The sequence below is a fragment of the Drosophila navojoa genome, chromosome 4, assembly GCF_054131105.1.
Source record: "Drosophila navojoa isolate 15081-1374.11 chromosome 4, UAZ_NAV_1.0, whole genome shotgun sequence".
NCBI classification, from domain to species: Eukaryota; Metazoa; Arthropoda; class Insecta; order Diptera; family Drosophilidae; genus Drosophila; species Drosophila navojoa.
Window position 1 is genome coordinate 6,288,169 of NC_142892.1, and position 22,989 is coordinate 6,311,157.

At 42.8% G+C, this 22,989-nt stretch overlaps 1 protein-coding gene across 10 annotated transcripts in view; it reads right to left on the minus strand.

The window, feature by feature from the left end:
• Lmpt (four and a half LIM domains protein limpet) overlaps positions 1–22,989 on the minus strand; it is a 68,841-nt gene that overhangs the window by 12,649 nt on the left and 33,203 nt on the right. For 4 of the 10 annotated variants that reach the window (XM_089259291.1, XM_089259289.1, XM_018100858.3 and 1 more), the window contains 2 exons: positions 15,478–15,854; positions 15,161–15,405 (listed from right to left, as the gene is read on the minus strand). In XM_089259291.1, coding sequence (XP_089115417.1) covers positions 15,161–15,405; positions 15,478–15,854 — 622 coding nt within the window. Of the gene's footprint in view, positions 1–612; positions 1,046–6,002; positions 10,354–10,523; positions 10,605–10,660; positions 14,100–15,160; positions 15,406–15,477; positions 15,855–16,338; positions 16,736–22,385; positions 22,544–22,989 lie in introns of those variants that run through there. The other 6 variants (XM_018100860.3, XM_030383570.2, XM_018100859.3 and 3 more) reach the window with 5 other exon arrangements.

Consider the following 22,989-nt stretch of genomic DNA (forward strand, 5'->3'; position numbering starts at 1 on the left):
TGTTGTTGCTCGCATAGGCGAGATGTATATTCATGTATATATAGTATATTCACTGGGTAGGCATAGTATATACTCAATATAATGTGTGTATTCACTTGTTATTCAGTTTCTCGGTTTATTTGTTTTGTTTTCTTAGTTTGTTGTTCAGTGTATGTTGTTGTTGTAGTTGTTGTTGCTGTTGTTTGTAGTTTTCTTGTTGGTTTTTCTATTTGTGGAGTGTGTGTAGACATTTATAGACATTTATAGACAACGACAGCATTATGTTGGGTACCTTTTAGTAAACAGTTTTGCCGAGGAAAGAAGGTAGTAAACGTGTCGTTCGATATTATTATGCGAGTACTTTGGATAGTTTTTAAGATATATTTATATATAAATGTACATGAAAGATACAGAGTATTTGAATTTCGAATAGATCGAATGATGTACGGGAATACGATACAAAAGACGAGCAGAGCCAAGACAAGACAAATTAATGAAATAATTATCCAAAATACCAGATAAAATACCAAATTGCTACCATACAACTGGACATTTGGTATATTTTTCTCTATATACTCGAAAATGTTGCATCTGCTTTCTGTAACTGAACCACACGTAACACGTTCCACCTACCCCCTTTCCTCGTTGGTGGCATCCACCTCGCTGATTTGCACTTCGGATTCGCGACGTTTTGAAGTCTTCTTGACCTTCTTCGTTTTCTTGACTTCCGTCATCGTTTGCATAATTTCCACGTCCGCCATTTTGTGCCGCACTCAAAACTCAAAGCCCCAAAAAATCTCCAAAATTCTAAACTCAAAAAAAGTCCCCAAACCAAATCAAAAAAAGAATGTTGCACTCTATTGACCGACTGAACTCTCCCTAAGCAAATAACAAAAAAAAAGAAACTAAAAGTTGAGGCTAGCCGTAAAAGTTTTCGCGAAACGTTTTGAACTTTGCCGAGTCGTGATGCCAACTGACGCGTTTCTTTCACAAAATATTCGAAATCTTTTCGAAAGAACTAAGAAATAAAATAGAAACCGAAACAGTCTAATAAGAAGGAAAAGTCTCGCGTGTATCTAGTTTCGCCCCCAGAGGCAAGTGTATAAATAAAATCTCGGGGAGTGCCGCAGAGCGCGGCAGCACTGCGCTGAGCGTAACAGAGAGAGCACAACAATACAGAGAGAGAAAGAGAGAGGGAGAGGGAGAGCGAGAGAGAGAGAGTGCGCGATCTGTTGCGCTCTTTTGCTTGTTGCCTTAGACAATATTTGATCATTGGCAACTTTATGGAATCAAGTCAAGTTTGCAATTTTGTTTGTTATAAATCCAGCACGCATCTATAAATATATCAATAAATGTTGCCTGTCCGCCTGCGTGTGTGTGTGTGTGAGTGTGTGGCACACACCTGCAGCAGCTGCCATCATACACGTCATTTTACACACACGCGCAACCAGAGAGAGATTTTCGGAAAATTCAATTTCCCTTTGTTGTTGGCGCTTGTGCACACGACACACAAGTCACCCACACACACACACATGCACACACACACGCTCTCACTCTTCCACAACTTTTGGATAGCATAGATTCCTCTGCGAGTCTGTCTGGCTCTGTCTGCAGCATGCAACATCCAGCCATGTAGAATTTTTAATTGATCAGTAAATATCGCGTGGGCTGTACACTAAATGATTAATATCAGTTTAGCCCGCCCCCCTGCCCCTGCCCTGCCGCCCACAATGTGTTACAGCATTTTGGCACAGCTCTGTCTGTGCACATTAAAATGCCAGTGGAAATTGTAAGCGAAATTGCAAACAGCTGCAGCGCAAGGAATTTCCAACTGGAAAAACGAATTACGAATTTCTCTCTTGACATACAATATGAATGTGTGCACATATACATACATACATACATATATTTCATTTCGTATTTAGCTGTGTGCAACGGTGACAAGCTAAGGGCAAGCGTCCAAGGTAAATAGCGTTGCCCATCAAGTCGAAATCTCTATTAGTTAGATTTTCGCTGTTGTCTCAATGTAACGATGACATTTTCAAAGCAGCCAATTTGCAGACAAGTCCGACAAGGCTAACAACAGCAGCAACAAGATGAACAACAACAACATTTGCATTTACATCACAATTATTACATACAAATCTCTGTAGAGAGGGAACAAAATATCGCGTGTTCGGCTACGTTCAACGTGGGCAGACAAAGCCCACATAGTCAGGTTGTTTAACTAATTTAAATACAGGTGTTATAAATTTAATTAAAAGTAAGCATTACGTAGAAGAGTTGAGGCAAATAGAAAGTACGAGAAAATGGGATTAAATGTTATTTAGAGAGCCTAAAAGAATCAGTGAAAGGGCGAAATTTGCTTATGTATAGGTAATCCCTTTATCGTATTAATATACCCTTCATAAATTGACTTTAACATTTTTTGATGTCCTGCTATGTTAACTCTATGTCAAGTTAAAATTGTGTTCAGCTTTGTAAAGTTATGTTAAGTTAATGTTATGTTAATGTTATGTTAAAGCCCTGTTGTAGCAAATTGTACTTTGAAATATATTTTCCCCATTGTCGTGGATAAAATGCATCTCTATTAAATTCAAACTGTTAATTTAATAGAAAAAAATGCCCAGTCAGAAAAATACTCTAGATATAACTGGTTAGCTTGAGCAGCTTGTAAAAAGATCCAGAACTTTCGATAAGTAAACTTTTTCCCTTTACTAAAAATATATAAACATTAAACAAATCACCTTAAAATTCAAATACTCTCTAAGAATTTCCTTGTTTGAATCAATAATAATATAAAAAGATCGCATAAGAGATCATTTTCTATAGAAAACACTGATCAGCTTTAAAGAATATTCAATATGTAAACATCGCATAGCCATCAAACAATTTTCACCCCATATAAACATAAGACATTATTAACTTTTATGATAGGTAGAATCATCATCAAATCACGCACTAAAAGCGTATTTTATTATGTTTTTCTACAGTTAACCAAGGTAGTAAAAGTTAGTTTCAATATAAGCAACAACAAAAATACGAATATATTCTGTATAAATTCTTGTGGCACACAGAGAATTTATAATTGAGTCCATGTAGACACTGAATATGAACATATATTAAAATATTAAAAATAACGCTCGTATATATATATAAATAATTGCAGCTATTAATGCAGCAGCGCCAGCAGACAAGAGCAATGGAGCAGTGTGAAATGCAATCTCTGTATGAATTTATTTTATTTTTTTTTTAATTTGTATTTATTTTTCATTTTACAATTCATATTTGCTGCTCTCCTCTTCTTGCTCCTCCTCATGTTTGTCTATAAATAAATGCGATTCGCGAATCTTTGATAAAACTTGGCGTGTTTCACGTTCAACACTCGAAGCGTTAATTGGGTCATAAATTCATAAATTTTCCAGCTTTTCATTTATTTGTATAAAAATATTGCAAATTTATGAGCAGCAAAAAGAGCAGAAAATTATGGAAAACTTGAAGAGTTTTTTGCTGCATCTGGGGCCAAAAGTTCAAGTTGAAGTTTGTCTATGAATATGCTCCAATTGGTATTATCCATTAGGAATTGTGGACTTATAAATAGATCGACTATTAAAATGGCATTTGGTCATCTCTTGCACGCGGCACAAAACATCATTAATTATATTATTCTCTGCGGTCAAGCGGCTTGGAACCGAAATACACATCAATAAAAATCAACTACGGGCCAGATATGTATATGTATATGTATATATAAGTATGTATATATTCATGAAAAATTGGAAAAGCTGGCCACAAAGGTGTTTCGTTTTCGACAACAAATTCAATTTATTATTCAAACTCTTGAGCTAAGCAAACAATTAGCCGACGACTAAATACCCTAAATAGCTCAAATCGGTTTACCTAATCATAGACTCTTCTCGATACACTAATCTACCCCTTTGGCATGTTGCTGTTGTAGGTATTTTTGAAAGAAATATTAAATTTGTAGAGAAAAATATTTTTAAGTACGCCAGGAAAAATGAAATCATGTCAAAGACAAACTATTGAATAAGACTTTTTGGCAAACGTATTTCGCATGTTTTCTTAGTGCAACAAGAACCATATGTACACCGATATACATATACACAGTATTTCAGCTACGTACATCCAGATTACGCAATGCAAAAGGCCCTGTGCGAGCAGCCAAAAGAAATAACAAACCGACAGAAAAAATAATAGAAATACTGAAGAACAAATGGCAAACAGTTTGAAGAGCAGAGACCCCCCATAGAGGTCCACAAAGTGAGCTGCGTAAACAAATCATGCGAGTGACATAGATTCTGTGTTTTGTTGTCATAAGTATTTTAGCGCGGAAATTCACTCGCTCAACTTGGCGCAAATCTCTTTTGAATTGTCACCAAGAAATATGATTTCGCAGCGACTAATTTGACAAAGGATATGACATAAGATAGTTGACAGCATTATTTCAGCGACAGCAGGCAGAGCATCGGGCGAACCCAAACAAAACACTTTGCATCAAAGCAAATTCGATTTTATCATTGGGAAAGCTAAAAAAATTCTATTTGTTGCTATTTTACTTATCATCTATGTATTGACATTTTTGTTGCATGCTTTTAGGCGCACTTTAAAGTGGGATTCATGGATGATCTCAATGTAATTATAATCAAAATGATATATAAAAATAATTAAGATACATAAATGTATATAATTGAGAGAAAATGATTTCAAATAAAAGACATTATTATAAGAGTAAAGGGAATTGTGCGACCAAAGATCAATTATATGAGATTGATCTTTAAATGATATTGATAATATAATAAAATATGTATATACCTAGCATATTCAATTATAAGATATCACAATTGCATGTGTATAGATAGATAGATAGCGATCTATGTGATAAATGTTGACTTTAGAAAAATGAAGTTTGAAGAGGAAACGTGTCTCTAAAAGCAAAAATAGATCTTATCTAGTATAGTAGATATATCAACAATATATGTCAATGACTCGATCAAATAGCAAATCAATATTTATTTACTATACTATTGGGTTATACACATACATATATCAAATATAAAGCAATAGTTTATATATTAATCACATTTATCATCAAGTTCAAGTCAATCAGGAATTGTACTAAAGAGATTTATCTCTCGTATGCCAAGCAATGGTCATACACACACTTGCATAGAGCATCATAAAATGTAACTTTTATAGTAATAATAAACTGAAATTCTATATGCATGGACCATGGCAATAATGGCTGGTATTATGGCTACTTAAAAAGATCTTTGAAACATGACATTTTAAGTATTCTCTGACTTGGCTGACAAGAGCCATAGAATGAGGCCATCAACTGAGCTATTCGCACAATACCCAAAAGATTCGGTACTCGAATCGATGACATCATATGGCCGAAACGAGCCAAATGCAAATTGGGCCAAGCATATGGCATATATATACATATACGATTATACTACATCAACTATATAGACTATATACCGTATATATATATTTATACATATATTATATGGCCAATTGTCTCTGGCTGAATGTCAGTGCACTTGGCGCATGCATTGCGACCATTTGGATAACAAAATGATCTCAATGCTAGGGCATTTCTGCAGTCCGAGAGACTGAGAGGTGAGACGAGGGAGGAGAGAAATGCAAATAGATGAGAAATATTTATAGACGAGTCGAGCCGGGGCGAGCATTGCGTCAGATGCAGTTTCTGAATGAACCGATGTGATCGATACATATATTTACATATATATTTATATATTCATATATTCATATTTATTGTCAGCAGTAATCGATAAACTAACAGATATCATAATAAATAATAATAATAATAATAATAACAATAATCCTGCTCTCGATTCGATTTATAGATCGTTCGTGCGATTCTGGGTCTGGTCGTTAATATAATACAGTGAAAGATCCCTCAGTCTAGCGGAACTGGAACTGGTACTGGTACTGGAACTGGAACTGGGTGCATAACAATTTGATTGCTTTTGATTTGCTTTGTGGATTGTTTTATGCAGCGTGCGCGATTTGGATTTGGGACTTATGAACATGTCTATAAGAAACAGATAAAGATTGAAATCAAATGAAAAAGTATAGAATATTCGTTGCCTAGAAAAGCGGATAGAAATTGGCATCTTTGATCAGGTCAAAGGTGTCCACAACAGAGCGAGCAGGCGCAGCTGTTGGTGCATTGTTAGTAGCCAAATCGGAGCTCGGCGGCTCCTCGAAAGATGAGGCAGGAGTCAGGCACAAGCTATGCCCGGCACTTAGGCTGGACAAGAGATTCTGCTGCGTCGAAGCTGGCGTTAGATTGGTTGAGGCTGATACCGTAATGGGCGCAATCTTGGCCAGCGCCTCGGCCAAGGCTGCATCAATGTCTGGGCCATTGGAGAGCTCTGCAGCTATGCTAGACTCCTGCTCTGTGGACTCTTTGATTGACTTCTTGCGCTTCTTCGTTTTCTTTTTCTGTGCTGGCTCAAGCTCCGCAATGCCACCCAAAGTTCCCTCGGCCACAAAGCCAATGCTGCTGCGCGGCGAGAGGAGTCCAGCGTTGGTCTCCTCATTGGTGGCGCTGCTCTTGGAGCTGCGTCGCGAACGCACCTTGCGCTTGGGGGTTTCCGTAAGGGTTTCCCCATCCTCTCTGGTCGCCGAGCCGCGTCGATTCATTTGTTGATTCGTGTCTGAGTCGTTCTCGTCCCGCAATTCCTCCTCTGTCTTAGAGCCCTTGCGTGTCTTCTTCTTGCTCTTCTTCTTTTTGGGCTTCTCGAGAGATTCTTCGTTTGCAGCATTCGTCGCTTCCGTCTGATCGATTGTCTCTTCTCTGATCTCATTTTCCTGCTCTGGCAACGTTTCCTCAAGCACAACGGACAACAGCTCGCGCTCCGGACTACGACTAAAGAGGGTTATGCTCTCGCCACCCAGACTATAACGACGTAGATCCAATTCACCACTTGGTGCCGGTTCGTATAGATCCTGTTCCAGCCCGAGTTGCAGCTCAAATTGTTCCTCATTCGGAGCTACTTCGTCCAGCTGTTGCTGCTCCTGTTGCTCCTTCTCTTCGATTTGTTCCTTTGCAGTCCGCTCCACGTTGGGCTCTTCAGACTCATTATCGTCCAGCTTAAAGTTCTTACGCCAATTGTATTCCCTCTTCGGCTTGTAGTTCAGATCCACTTCAATATCATCCTCTAGAATGCCGCCCTGCAGCTTCGGACTATAGCCATAGCGGGTGCGCAGGCGGGTCGACTGCCGTGCAGCCACCTGTGCATCGCCTAGATAGCGCATCTCCGTATCCCGACGCTCGCCTTCGAGCAGTCCAATGGCTACGTCAATGTCTCTGTGCCTATTGCCATCTTCAGACCTAGTTAGCTCTCGGGTCTTGGCCCATAGCGCATAGCGATCGCTTTCCGAACTGGATTTCTCCTTGTCGGACTCGCTCTGATCGGCATTATCCGCCGGCAGCTGCTCCTGCACCATTGTCTCGTAGTCCCTGAGAATGCCACTCTGCTTGCGATTCTTTACGGCATCGTTGTAGATCTGCTCGATAAACGAATCTGGATCGGAATAGGCTCCACCCACGGCCCCATCGTCCAGGCTGAAGTCCGCAAAGTCCTCCACATTGTCCACCTCCTCCCAGTCGTTGGCTTCCCGATTCGCATAACGATCCGCATTGCGTTCCGCCTCCTCGCACTCGGACGTATCGTGATGCGATTCATCCGTGGGCTGCGTACGCTCATTGTTATCCGAGATGCCCTCGTCCAATTCGAATTCGTATTCATCTTCGTCGTCGTCATCCATTTCGACCACAGTCTGTCGTTCGTCCTCGCTGTCATTGCTGCTGCAGGCCTCATCGTTGCCAGGATATTCTCCGCATATGTCGAAATTGTAGATTGCGCTCGTCTCATCGAACTCGGCTGCCTCCGCCTCGGCTGCGAGCACAGCGCGTGCCCATGAGCCCTCTTCAGTGGCATATTCCGACTCCTTGCCCGACTCCCCCAGCAATTTCCTGCCCTCTTGCAGGTTCAGCTCGAGGCTGTCCAGATCGCGCGTATAGAAATCCTCTTTGAGCCAGGTTCTCTTGCCCGTCAGCGAACGCACTTCGATCTGCGAGATATAGACACACTCATCGCTCGGATACTCCTCCACCGGCTGCTCTTGGGCCAGCGAGTAGCGTCTGAAATGATGATACTCCTCGGGCTCCATATCGGCAAACGGATCCAGCTGCATAATCGCCGAATCGGAGGCACGTCTCTCACTGTCCAGGAAATCGGCGTTCAAATAGCGCGAGAAGTTCTGAAAGTTTACGCTCGAAGCAGCCAGCTGATCCAGCAGCTGATCCTGCAGCTCCCGCTTGGCGGCCTCAGCGTCAATGTTCTGCTGAGCACGCGCCTCCTCCACATCCCGCACGGGCGAACGACTCTGACTGCGTGAGCGCTGAAACTCGGCCGTGCGATGACGCAGATCGTCCAACTGGCCCGATATGCCTGCCCCGAGTGCGTCCTCCTTTCGCTCCTCGGACACCCTGCGATCGTATTCATTCGTCTTGGGCTTGGCACCCAGTCGCTTCTCGTTCTCCAATCCACTGGCGCTGACCAGCGAATTGAGTATCGCCTCCTGCATCTCACGCTGGGCTGCCGCCTGGTCTCTGGCCATCGATAGGTCCAGCGAAGGCGAAGGCGTGCGAGAGCGTTCGAAGCGCGCATTATCCTCCCGCTGCTGCGAGTACTCGCTGCCCAGATCCAAGGACTCACCCACGTAGGTGGAGCGCTTGAAGCCACTGATGTTAAGCTCCTGCTTTAGCTCACGCGCTGCATCCGAGATGGTGCGTTCGTAGTCGCAGGGCAAGTCCGATTCGACGCGCAGCTCGACCTCCTCGCTGGCATTTGTCAGCTGATGCAGCGCCTCCAGATCGAACTCTCGCTGCTTGGCTATGCTGTCCAGCATAGTCTCCATCTCGGCGCTGTGCTGCCGCAGGGTCCGCTGATCGGCGCCCTCGACATTGAGCGTGAGGTGCAACTCCAGCTCCTCCGTTTCACCGCTTGGCGAATTGGAACGTGAGCGTGAGGGCGACAGGGAGCGCATGTCCCGACTGCTGCCAGGACGCTCCGGCTCTGGTGTCTTAGCTCGTTGATCCAGCTGCTCAAAGAACGCATCATTCTGAGCAATAAGCTTCTCCCGTCTGTGCTGCAAACTGTGCTCCAGATTGTCCGCCGATGGCAGAGGCGAACGGGAACGCGAATGCGAGCGAACGCGATTCAGACGCAGCTGCTCGAACAGCTTGGCCATCGACTCGGGCGTATCCTCCGGCTCCTCTGGCTCCTCTCTGGGCTCCTCCACGCTCTCAATGGAGATGGTGGGCAAGGGCGGTGGACTGAGCGCAATCACGGGAATAGTGGGAGCTGGAACATCCAAGCAAGCAGCCTGCTCATCCTTCAACTGCTCAAAGAGCTCATCGTTCTGCTTGATGCGCTTCAAGCGTCTTGCCTCCAGACTTCTTTCTATATTGTCCGCCGTGGGCAGAGGCGAGCGTGAGCGGGAACGGGAACGTGACTGTGAACGCTCACGTGAATTGCGCTCGGCACGCAGATTTTCCACAAACAAACGCATCTCCTCGCGTGTGGGCAATGGCTCCGAGTCGTCGACTCGCGGCTCAGCCATGTCGTTGATCTCGATTATGGGCTGGGGTAGATTGGCATCGGATTCAGTGTGAGTTGAATGGGGCTCTCCAAGTCCATTGGCTTCCATTTCCAGTGCAATTTCTCCCTGAATATTCAAAGCCTTCTGTTGCATTTGCTGCTCCAGTTCGTTGACGGTCTGAGGTTGCGTCTCAAAGACCATGGGCACAGCTGCACTAGCGCCACCATTCTGTGGCACTTCGTCGGCAACATTCTGGAGCTGCAGCTGCTCGCCCGGAGACGGGCTTTCATTTATATTCGCCTCCAGCATTTGCAGAACTAGTTCGCAATTCAGCTCGCCAGCCGGCAGACCCGCTTCGCTATCATCGTAGACCTCCAGCGTATGCGCCTCATCCACGTCCATGCGATTGGCCACGTTCTTCGGCTGTGGCGACGGATTGCGTGAGGCAGATCTGGATCTCGAGGGGTTTACGGATGCCTGAAAGTCGTAGAAGTCGCTGATGCCCTCCATGAGCAAGCCATATTCATCCCTCCAGGGACCCGTGTCCGGCTGATGAATTGTGATCGTTGGCGTCGGCAGGCTGGGCGCTTGGCTCGCTGCCTCCGATTCGCGGCAACGCTCCTCGTAGTGAACCATTTCGTCGATGCGCGGACTGCGACGCAGACCGGGTGAGCCACCACGCGGCTGCTCCTCTGTCGCTGAAGAGGTTTGCAGCTGCAGAGGCAAAGGCCAGCAGAAAGCGGAAAGCAGAAGGCAGAGGCCGATATGAAAGGCAAACGGAAAGCGGTTAAAGCAATTGCGGGCGAAATAGTTAGGGCGAGGCGGGCATTGGGAGGCTGGGCGGGCATTGCGTGCGTGGATTAAGAGTTGGCCAAAGCACTTACATTGGATTTATTGTCGCTGCTGCTCGCTTCCGTTGCTTTCGAAGATTCCGCGCTGTCCTTCTCCTGCTCCTGCTCCTTGTCCTGATCAAAAGTTGTTCGATTATAATCAGCTGTTCAAGCTTCCCTGCATCACTTACCACTTGCTCCTTGGAGCGCTGCTGTCGCAGTGAATTGGCGGCCTGTTCATTTTGTTCCTCAGTCGCGTGCTCAAAGGATGAGGCTTTGGGCAGGTTCTGTGAATCATCCAACACCTCTTCGCCGGAGGCACGCCTCTCCAGATCCAGCTCCTCCTCGTCAATGGACAAGGCCTTCTCGCGCTTCCAAAACTCCGTGTCCTTATAGTGTTCCGGTGTGAGTTCGCCCCAGGGATTTGTGCTCTCCTCGCCCAGCATTTCCAGCGAGCCAGTCACATCGGACGCTGGCTTCACGTCCTTGACAGGACTGCGCTTGTGTCGCCTGTGATGCGACTTGACGCGCAGAGTGGGCTCTGTGTACTTGATGGGATTGTAGTCAGCCTTATCGCCATGTCGCAGCTCCTCCTCCTCCAGTGATGTGAACATTTTCAGCTCGTCGTCCCGTGAGGCGCGTGACTCACGCGACGAGTTCGAGCTTCCGCTTGATCGCCGCTTCTTGAAGGCGCGTCGACGACCCGAGCCATCCTCACGTATCAGGGATCGACTCTTGATGCCATCCAGCGATCGCAAATAGTCCTCGCTATACTGGACATCGGGCACATTGTCCTCGCCCTCCGGCTCCTGACGTTCCTCCTCTGTTCGGCGCTCCTCGGAGGGCTGTGTGCTGAACGAGGACTGCTGGCTGGAATTGGGCTCCACGGAGGAGCCCTCATCGGAGACGCCCGGAAACATGAGGGTCTTTGAGCGTGCGTAAGGCTCGTCGACTCCTCCGCTCTTTTGGCCAAACTGCGTCTTGACGCGCTGCACAACCATCGGCTCTTCGAGCGGCGGCTCCTCGAATCTGGGCGGCAATATCTTCTTGACGCACAGCTCCTCAACGACGGGCTCCATGCCCGCATATTGTGCCTCCTCCTGCTGCTGCGCCGCCTGCAGTTTGCGCTGCTGCAGCATCACCATCTCCTCCTCCGCCTCCATGAAGAGTCGCGCATTCTCTTCAATCGATCGTTGTTTCTTTTCCTTGTCCATTTTGCTAGCTGCCCTTCGTCGCGACTCCTCCAACAGTATCGCCTCCTCCTCCAGCTCGCTCTCTGTGGCGCTCAGCTTACGCTCGCGCTCAGCTGCCAGGAGACGTTCCACAATTTCCTTGTCCCTCTGCTCCTGCTCATCCTCCAAGTCGAACAACTGACGCTCGATCTCTGCAGCAGCCGCCTCCTCCTCTTCGATCTGGCGTTGGGCTCCGAGTCGCTGCTCTTCTGCCTCACGCAGTTTTCTTTCATTTTCCTCCAACTGCTGCTGTTCCTCATCCGCTCTTCTTTGCCTCTCCTCTCTTTCCACTTCGGCCTGCAGCAATTTTCTCTCATTTTCTTCGCGCTCGCGTTCGATTTCTTGCAATTTTCTTTCATTTTCCTGCCTTTCTAGTCTCTCACTTTCGGCTGCCAGCAATTTTCTTTCATTTTCCTCGCGCTGCTTTTCGGCCTCAATCACTTTGCGCTCATTCTCCTCCCGTTCCCGTTCCCTTTCCCGCTCTCGCTGTTCCTCCTCTTCGCGCTTTCTTTCGCCTGCTTCGCGTTCTTTTTCCGCCTCGATTAACCTTCGTGCGCTCTCATTCGCCTCGGCGGCCAGTCGTTCCTCCTCGGCTCTCCTCCGATCCTCCTGCAGCCTGTGCTCCGCCTCGGCCAGCTGTTTGCGCGTCTCCTCCTCGATGCGTCGCTGCCGCTCGAGCTCCGCAGCCAGCGCCGCCCGTTTCTCTGCCTCCGACTCCACCCGGAATCCGTTGCTATAGAGCACCCCATCCTGCATCACACGGGTGCCCGCAGCTGCCTCCATGGCCGCCGCCTCAGCCAGCTCCCTGTCCAACCGCTCTCGCAGTCGCGGCAGCTCCTCGGCATCGGCCGCCGCATCTATCGACGCACTATTGCCATTCGGATGCTGGCAGCTCCAGTGATACAGATGGCGCGCCACAAACGCAAACTCCAAGGCGCCTAGGTAGCCGATCAGCAGCGAGAAGAGCAGCTCCCCGATGCCGGTGAGCGCGTCGTCTGCAGCCATTCGCGTTCGCTTGCGTAATGCGCCCGACTTTTTATAGAGTATTCAGAGGCAGCAATGCAATGTATGTGTGTGTGTGTGTGTGTGTGTGTGTGTGTACTCACCACGCACTCACAAACACTCAGACAGACTATCGAAACACTCAAGAGCGATTAGGTAATTCAATTAGAAAATTTTTCCGATTTTCACTTGAGAATAAATAACTTAAATATTTGCAAAAATTTGCAAACAAAAATATATATATTTTGCTTGAAATATATCTATTGATATATATATATATATAGATATTTTGCACAGTTTCTCTATTCACTTTTTGGGCAGCGAGGCAGCAGCGTGGTGGCAGCAGTTGCAGTTGCAGTTGCAGTTGCACTTGGCGCCAGTTGTTGCCACCTAATCGATCGTCTTGCAACTGATTAATGCCGCGCAGCTAAAGGGCCGACAGCGGCTGAGTGAATCACAACAAATCGTGGCGACGGCGGAACGGGTTGATTTTTGGCAACGAATTCGGCGCACGGGCTATACGGTTATTTTTTTTTTTTTTTTTTTGCTCTCTTTTATTGGCCGAGCGCGATTCCTAATCAGCGCGCCATGTAAATTGCGAATGATTTTTCGTTTAACAATCTATTCAGCAAAAGGCCAATGAATAAATACATGCATACACACACACACAGACACGCTCACATATATAGCAATATATATATATTCTTTATTTTTTCACATTTTCCATTTTCACTGAGTTTTCGCATTTGTTGCGTTCACGCTTTTCATTTTGGGCTATTTATGTTTTTTAATACTTTTGCCATGGCCAATGTCGTTGCAGTTGTTGCTGCCACAAATCGCGGCAACAACAACAACAACACAAATTTATTTATCAGCAAACATGTTGAGATATAAGAAATTCATCTATTTTTATTATTTTTTTTTTTTTCCCAATAAATATCGAAATAATGTGCCAAAAATAAATTGGAATGCCTGGGCGTCTTTCTCTCTCTCTCTCTCTCTCTCTCTCTCTCTCTCTCTCTCTCGCTCTCTGCGTGTTGAAAGGGAAAGTGTGTTTGCGACAGCAGAAGTGGGCGTGGCAGCCTTATGCTATACATTTATGTTATTTTCAATGGCAAACAAATGAGATCGCCCCATGATCTATAGAGATTATATTGAAGCCCACAGCTGGCAGAGCAAAGCGAGCAGCGAGAAGAAACAGCTGCTGAGAGCTCTTGAGCCAATATGATTTACGAAACAGAAACTGTTAGAAGGTCAAGAATCGAGATGAGTTTTTTAGGTGACACACACTGCCCATTAATCAAGAGCAGAACACGAAAAAGTGGAGATCAATCAGTGCAAGTTTTCATGTTGAAATGTGCTTAAAACGAAAAACAACATAAACTAAAAACTCTAGAAAATGGAATTTGGTATAAACATAAATAGGAATCCAAAACTTTAAATAAAAAACAAAAACGAATCCAACCGGTCTTTTATTTTTTAATTTATATTATTATATACTTTTGGCTTTTTATTTCCAATTCATTTTCTTTTATTTATTTATTTCATTTTTGTTTGCATTTTAATTTTTTTTTTTTTTAGTTTATTTACTTTAGTTTATTTTTATTTACATTTTAATTTTTTTTTAGTTTATTATTCTTCATTGCATTTTTATTTATTTTTTAATTTGTAATTATTATTTTTTTTTTTAATATTTTTTTTTTTCTTTTATATATGTTTTTTTTATTAGTTACTTTTTATTTTATCTTTTATTTATTTAATTTTTAATTTTATTTTATTTTGTATTTCATTTTTATTAATATTTGTTTATTTTTTATTTTTTTTTTTTTTTAGCCATTCACTGCTTATGTTTATTTCCTTTTTATTTTTACTTTTTGGGTTATTTTAAATTTATATTAAATTTAAATCTTAGAATTTTCTTACTTATGAAAACAGATTTCAAGATTTAGACTTACTTCAAGAGTTGCCTTGCTTCACTTGGCTTTAAGGCACTTCTCTGAACGATTACTCAACACTAATGCTTGAACTCACTTCAGAATTCAAGCTGCTGCTGCTGGTGCTGCTGCGGCCAGCGATGTCCACATGCCAGAGGACAATGCCACAAAGGAACTGTCAGCTGGCCTCGATAAGGGCCAAAAGCTGCATTGGCTGACCTTTCGATATGGCCGAGCAGATATGAAGTTCAATGAATTAAGTTTAATATACCTGGCTAAAGATTATGGAGGACACACCTCAGTCATTAAAGCGGACCGAGCGTGCGACAGGCCATAAAAGCAAAAACAAAACCCGGATACCAAGAAGAGCGAGCGAGAGGCAATTCGAACCGTGAAACAATTAGATGAACAGCCTGAAAGTGTGCTAAGCATTTGTGTCCACTCAAAGTCTACGTATGTATGTGTGTGTGTATGTGTGTGTGTGCTAGACAATTTGGTGATGGATTTGAGAGCGCGCACTCACCTCATCACAGCCCGTGCAGCGGGGTTTCAGCATTTCCGCGTAATGGCGCTCGCAGTAGACCTTGTCGTCGTGGACGCAGTAGGTGAGGTCCACCAGCAGCTCGTTGCAGGTGCTGCACGTGAAGCACTTGGGGTGCCACATGACGCTCTCCACGAATTTGGGCGCGGCCACAACCAAATCGCCAGCAGAGATCTCGTTCTCGCACTGCGCGCAATGCTCATCGTAGGGCGCATCCTTAATGTAGGCTGCACAAGGACAAGCAGAAGTCATATGCATTAGCTTAAGGACTATGCCCCATTCCACCACGCCAGACTCACCTATATCCAGTGCTATCTCATTGCGTGCCGTCACAAAGTCCTCAAACGACGCCTCGTGCTGCACCTCCAGATGCCGGCAGTGCTCCAGCGAGAGATCCTGCTTGGGCAGCTGATACGCTATCTGCTGCTCGCGCCATCGCGCTCCCTCGCTGCCCAGCCGCGGCACCTTCTCCTCGGGCAGCTGCTCGAAGTAGCGATTCACCCGCGACGAGGCACGCACACCAGCCGGCACCCACGTATAGCCCAGATCTCGTGGCTCCACGCCCGAATCAGCGGGCGACACCACCTTGAAGCCGAGTCGCTCGTGCACACTCGTCGTCTGTTGCTGGTAAATGGCGTGAGCCTCACGAGGACATTTGCACGACTGGCAGGTTTTCCTGGAAGAGCATAAACGAAGAGAGATGATGAGAGATTGATTGACGAGGGAAGACAATGGGATAACTGGGAATATATATATATATTTTTAAATACTAAATTAAAACAGCCAAAGGTTCTATATAAATTCTATAGAATTTTCCATTAATTATATATAATTATTTTTATTTTTTATATTATTTTTGTTTATTAATTTTATATTTTTTTTTTTTCAAATTTATTATTTTTATATATTATTATATTATTGTTTCCATTAATCATATATAATTATTTTTATTTTTATATTATTTTAATTTTATATATTTTTTTTATATTATTATAATTTGTATTATTAAATCAAATAAAATCAAAAATTTCTCTCTCAATTTCGACTTTGCAACTTTTACCGCTACTCACGAAAGCAGCGCTCGCTGAAAGCTCATTTCACAGCACAGCACATGCAGCGCCATCTAGCGGCAGCTTTCAGGCCCGCTCACACACGCTTACCTCACAATGAGATCGTAAATTTCCTTTCTATCGAACACCTTGCAGTAGACGCTGAGCACATTGAGGCAGGCGTAATGCATGCCCGTCCAGGGCACGTCGGAGGAGGCCATTGCCGCCCACAGGGGGCAATCAGCGTGGCGGTCCAGGTCGAGCATCCTAACCATTTTATGCGCACTACTTAACGGTTAACACTTTACGATGCGCCGCACATTAACGTTACACAGCACTTGAAACTTTGCTAGTTTTACGAATCTATTTAAATATGATTGCTCATTAAATTCGGCGTTCGGCTTTACAATTATTTTTCACTTGTTTTTCTTTTTCTTCTTCTTTAGCTTTCAGTTTGGGTTTCTTTGGCCCGTTCGGCCTGACTCATCGAGTGCTGTCTGGGAGGCGCCTCCACACAGAAAGAGAACGAGAGATATTTATATATAAGTTAAACAGTTTGCATTTGGCACATCTGTTTGGATTATTTGCTCATTGACATTTTGATGAAGGTGTTAATTTTAACCGTTATACGAGCGCGCACACATTTACGAGCGTCTTCTGTTTACGCCATTTGAGTTTAAGTTTGTTTTCTTTGAATTGCCATTAATTGCTTCGGTTTTCCTATATGTATGTCTTCTCTGTTTTCCAATTAGACAAATACAATCAATGTCATAAAGGAACAAATAACAACAACTACAACAACAACGACCCACGCCAGAAACATGAGTCGAGCCAAATGACCAGCACTCAAAAAAAAAAGGTATTCGAAAATGAAATAAAAATAAAAAATAAAAGCAAAGGCGAAGGTAAAGGTAAAGATAAAGCTAAAGGTAAAGGCAGAGGCAACGGCAACGGCAGAGACAGCAGCTCCCAACTTTCTGATAAGATTAATAAATACGAAAAAATAAAAATAAAGAACCCCAACACACACATTCGTATTGGATTGCGTGATGTCATCAGCGGGGGGGCGGCTGGGCGATGCAGGCGTGGCTGGGCCAGCAAAACAGATTGTCAACTGCCACGAAAAGTAAAACAGTTCAGGTAGGCAATAAACTCGAAAAGTAGCTGATGAGCAAGCAGCCGGCCAGAGATAAGTCCAATAAGAACGACGCACACACACACACACACTCACAGTCCAATAAGAGGAAATGCATGAAAGCTCGAGCTGACCTTTTATAGGCACAAACTAAGCGCCAACTGTTGCTAATTGCTCACGACTCGACGTCAATGCGGAAAATGCAACAGGTATGCAAATGGCTCAGCGGGGGAGTGGAGTGGAGAGGGGAGGGGAAGGGGAGTAAGTTACCTGGTATCTGGTATCTTAATGCAAACATGGCATAATTTAATGGAATTATTCGCATGATTCATACTCGCAATTTTCTGTCAGCCATCAAGAAACGAGATCAACTTATGTTTCTACTATGAATCATTAGATAAACAGAAAACATATGTATGTATTATTAGATAAGCTATACAAATTGCTGAGTGCGGGTTAGATCTATGTCTAGAGCTGAGATAACTTGATTTATAGTAGAAATTCTTATAGAGCTCGTCAAAAAACATTGACAAGGGAGTAGAAAAGTTAAAATTTTGCGGCATGTTGTAAAGACAAGGGATTATCTATATATATATTTCATATATAATCTTGATTGGCTAACCAAACACAAATCCGTATTTCCCAGCAAATCAATAGTGCAGTCGTAAAGATATAGTCGTAAAGATATAGTCATTAATTTATTGTTCTCTTTTTCAAGTCGTATATAGTATATCGATATAGCTGGCATCCGAAGTCCCTATGACTATATGCCTAACAAAGAAGTTCTTGTCTGCAGGAAGATTTTGTCATGAAGATATTTTTGCCAATTTGGTACCTATGGGCAGTACGTAAGCCGATATTTTAACAATCTTATCTTTGCAAATTGATTCAACCAGTCTCGTAGAGTTCCTTAGCAATCAAACATTCCTTTTATTTTCTTTATATCTCGAGCTCTACATATATAAAATGATATCTGATTTAAAGACTATTATTTAGTTAAGTCAAATATCTGGTAACAGTCGTTTGTCTGCAACATTATTTTCAATTTGTCTGTATAATCTATGTTGTTTGTATAATAAATTTGTTTTTTCATCTATATAATCTATGTTTCATATACATATTTAAAAACAAATTACAAAATTCGAATTTAAGCACTTGTGACCTCAAGCAAAGTTCTTTTTATAGCATTCCCTACTTAATCACAGCGCCTGAAGCTAATACATCATACTAATGCCCGCTATAAATAGCCAAAAGACGCTGACATTTACATGCATATAATATATATATATTTAAATTTGTATATTTAGTTACAATTTGCAAAAGGCCAACAAGTCAAGAGCTAAAGTACAAATTTGTCTGCTTCTTATCTTCTACATAATAGAGTATACCTGGTATATAGACAGTGATAACTGTAGCATTGCCATTCACTAAGATTCTCGTATACTATCTAAATAAATTCAATTCCTTTTGTATTCATAAAGTTGTCAGATGCGCAGCCTTATCTCACTTCGAGCAAACAATTACCGTGCCATTAAAGCGTGTTCAGTGCAGATTAAACAGATGTCGTACGCCCATATCAAATGAGCGCAAAAAGCGAACAGATTTCATTTAATTGAATTGCGACAGCAACACGAATTTAATAAACGATAGCACAGAGCAATCAGCGAGAGACTTGAGCCCAATATGCAATGTCTATAAATATGTACACGAATAAAGAACTGTTATCGATGGGTAGATTATAAAGAGATACCCTAGAAAATGGCGAAATGTGAGCTAGAGCTCAAAAAATATAGTATAGATCGTGAGTAGATGCGGTTGAATATCTAAATTTATGATATTATTATCTGGTGCCCAAAACTATGTAAACTTATATCAAAATATTAATTGCTAAAACTTTTAATTACTTTACTTTTACAAATCCCTATGCAAACTGTCATTTATTTATAGTTTTTAATCTCGAAGATTTTACTTAATAACACAAGTTTTCTTGGAAAACAATTCTAATTTTTGGCTAGTTCTAATTGCCAAATTTGAAATCTTAAGCATTTACTTTTATGATATTTTTGCGGTTTTTACTTTAGACAAGTTAACAATAGAAAATATTTTCTTGTCTATATGATATACTATATATGTATGTATGTATGTCAGTAAACATGATTTTATGACAAGCGGATAAAAGCGTATGAAAACATAATGAACACGGCAGAGCAGGAAGAAGAGGCAGCAGAAGTAAGCGTCGAAGTCGCTGCCAAAGTTTTGCTGCCAGATAAATGTAATTAAAAGCTAGCACACACACACACACAGACACGCACACATAGACAAACGTTCGTTTGTTGTTGCCCGCAGCATTTGGCAGTTGGCTGGTTAGCCGTAGAGCTGCAGGAGGTGCTGCCGCTGAGGTAAGCGCGGGGCGGTCAAACAATTACAATTGATAAGCACCAAAGTCACTTTCATTTATATAAATGTATGTATAAACACATATATCTATGTATGCTTATACGCCTCGGCGAGCAATTGGAAAAGTTTTTGGCGACAAACCGACATTTAAGGGCCAACTGCAGAGTAGACGTCCCCCGTCTCCCCGCCTCTACGGCTGTCCGTCTCAATTCTCTTCTGACCTTCTGCTTCTTGCTTTTCGCCCAACAACTCTGAGCCTGAGCGAAATCCAATTTTCCACTATAATTGAACAGGTTGCGCCATAAACAATAAACAATAAAAATGTGCGCATAAAAGTCAACGACGGAGTGCAACAAATCTCAATTATGAGCAGCAGCTCAGCGCGCAATGCGTGCGAGCGAGAGATGGCTAGGCTAAAAGAGAACGAGACTAGCCGTGAGAGTGAGAGTGAGCGTGTGCCGAAGGGAGATGGCGTGCGTGATAGAATAACTGCAGTTCAAAGCTCAAGCGCGCGAGCGCTACCGTTCTCACACTCACTCTCTCTCACACACACACACGCACACAGCCCAGCTCACCCACACGGCAAGCTCAGTATGCTGCGCTACTGCGCTGCTCGCACGCTTTTCGCTTTCGATTAAATGACTTTTAATGCGATTACGACAAGAACAACAACAACAACAACAAGAACAGTAACAATGCTTGCTCTATTCTATGCACTTGACTGCGGCTACTGTCCCACATAAACTGAACTAAATAAAAGTCTGTTTATAAATGATGCGTGTAGATGGCAACCGCTAATTGAATCAGTGAGCAGCCAACCAGCGATAAGGTAGATAATTAACATATGCCGTTAAGACAAACAGACAAAGAGAGTGTGGCAGAGAGGGAGAGAGAGAGCGTGCGAGCGAGCAGTGCCCACCCGCTTGGAAGTTAAGCAGCGGCTGTTGTCATGACAGCGCTGGAAAGCAGCTTCTAGTTTATGACTTGCAGACACACGCATAGCCGTACACACACACAAATAAGGAAAAGAATTATATTCTTCTGCAACTGTTAAGTTAGTTTTTTCTATCTATGTATATATGTGTATGTGTTTGTATATAAATGCCAAATTGCATTGCGCTTTGTGAATTATTACGGCCTTGCATGCACATTACTTTGGCTTTAGCATTTGCTTGACTCTCCTCTCATTCTCTCTCTCTCTCTCTCTCTCTCTCTCTCTCTCTCTCTCTCTCTTTTATTATACGCGGGGGCTTGCAGTTCCGCGAAATCTGGCCACAATGTGCTACACAAAAAAATATATAAAACCAAAACAGGCGCAACAAATGACAAAGCCGGATGATGCACTTTGATAAATTTAGCAGCATGTGCATGTGTGTGAGTGTGCATGCGTGTGAGTGTGCGTGCTTTACTGCATGGTTCATATACATACAAAACCCAAAATGTTGGCAAGTCAATTAAGATCCTTTTAGTTCGCCTACCCTTGTCACGTTCTGTATAATGGATCGAGGTTAATATCTGAAATTTGTCTCTGCCTGAAACCGTTATTCTTGTCACATACAATCTTTGTACAAAAATTCTCGAAAATATCTTTAATGGCGAGTCTCTGAGGCATGAGGGATATGAAAATAAAATGATTTAATCTCCAAAAAAAAATCTCGACTTATGTAAGTATCAAAATAATGTGTGATACAGAAAATCTTATTGAACAGCTTTCAGCGTGTTTGTCACTCGAATTTATACTTTTAGTTAGCTGTGAATCGAGCCTTACAGGGAAAAATATATTTCTATTGCAAAAAATACAAATTAAATAAAATATTTTTAAAATAGTTTAAGCATTTAAAATATTTATAAAATTTTTAAAAAGTAATAAAAATATTAAAAAGTCTATAGGTCATGCCCAAAATGTTTTTTAAAGGAATGTATTTCTTATAAACAAATTCGAGAATTAAATGATTTAAAGTCCTTAACCAATTGATATAAATCCTTCTTTAAACGTAAATATTTCAACATTTATTAAAAAATCCAACAAAAATTCAAGTTTAACAACATTTGAATATACATATGCATATTGTATTAAAAGAATTTTCCATCCACAGTTATGAGCTATCCAAATCTTTCACACCTTTAATTTCAAGAATTTTAATTATTTTTATTATGATATTTTCATCTGATTTATTCCACGTGAAAACAAGAATTCTAAACAAAGACAAATTTTTGGTTATTTTCATTGAAATGATTTTTGTTGTGCCAAGAATTTTTACTTTTGATCTGTTCGCCCTGTCACCGCATAAATAAACAACAACAGCAATAAAAACAGCGAATTCAATTTTGCAAGAATTTTTCGGTCAAACATCATTTTTGGATGTCTTTTATACAAACAACTTTTCGATTTGTTTATAAATATGAGCAAACCGCAATTGGATAAATGTAAACAAGAATTTGGCTGGCAATCGGCGTTTTGTTTGGGGCTGAAAAAGAAGAAGAAGAAGAAAGCAACAGAGAATATGATTTCGGTTTTTCAAATTTCTGTGAGCACTTGAACTTGAACAGCCATGAACAGAACCCACACACACATAAACACTTCATTATCATTTAATTTAATTAATTTTGTTGTTGGGCTTTACACCTTTTTGGCCAACAGACAAACGCAGAAATAAAGAAGTCAACGAACGTCGTATGAAAATCGCGTGAGAAACGCGCGCGTTTGCGTAGCGAGTGTGAAATGAAAAAGGGCGCTGCAAGCGCTGCCAACCGCACCGTTATACAATTCAATCCCAACTGAACTCTGCGTCGGCGTCGTCGTCTGGTCTGGTCTGTTCTGCCTGCTGTTATGCCATGCATGTTGCTGTTGTTGTTGTCGTCGGCGCAGCCGAAGCGTAGCATAAACGAAGCTCTCCACTACGGAAAGAAAGCAAAGCGAGCATCGTGGGAGATGGGGCCAAAGAGCACGCTCGGCTTGACGAGCGAGAGTGAGCGAGTGTGTGTGTGTGTGAGAGAGAGAGTGCTAGCGATAATGACATGGCACCTGCTCGTGTATTGTTGTTGTTGTTGTGCTTCTTCCACTTCTTTGTTTTGGCTGCTGTGTGACTCTTGCTGGTGCGTCTGCCGACAGGCGGCGTTGCACCGCAACCGCTTATTAGCAATGCGAGTGCGTTAGGGTTTTAAGATACCCTGCAGCTAGCAACTAAGTGTGAAAAGGAGGATTATGGTTTTGTGGTAATGTTGATTAG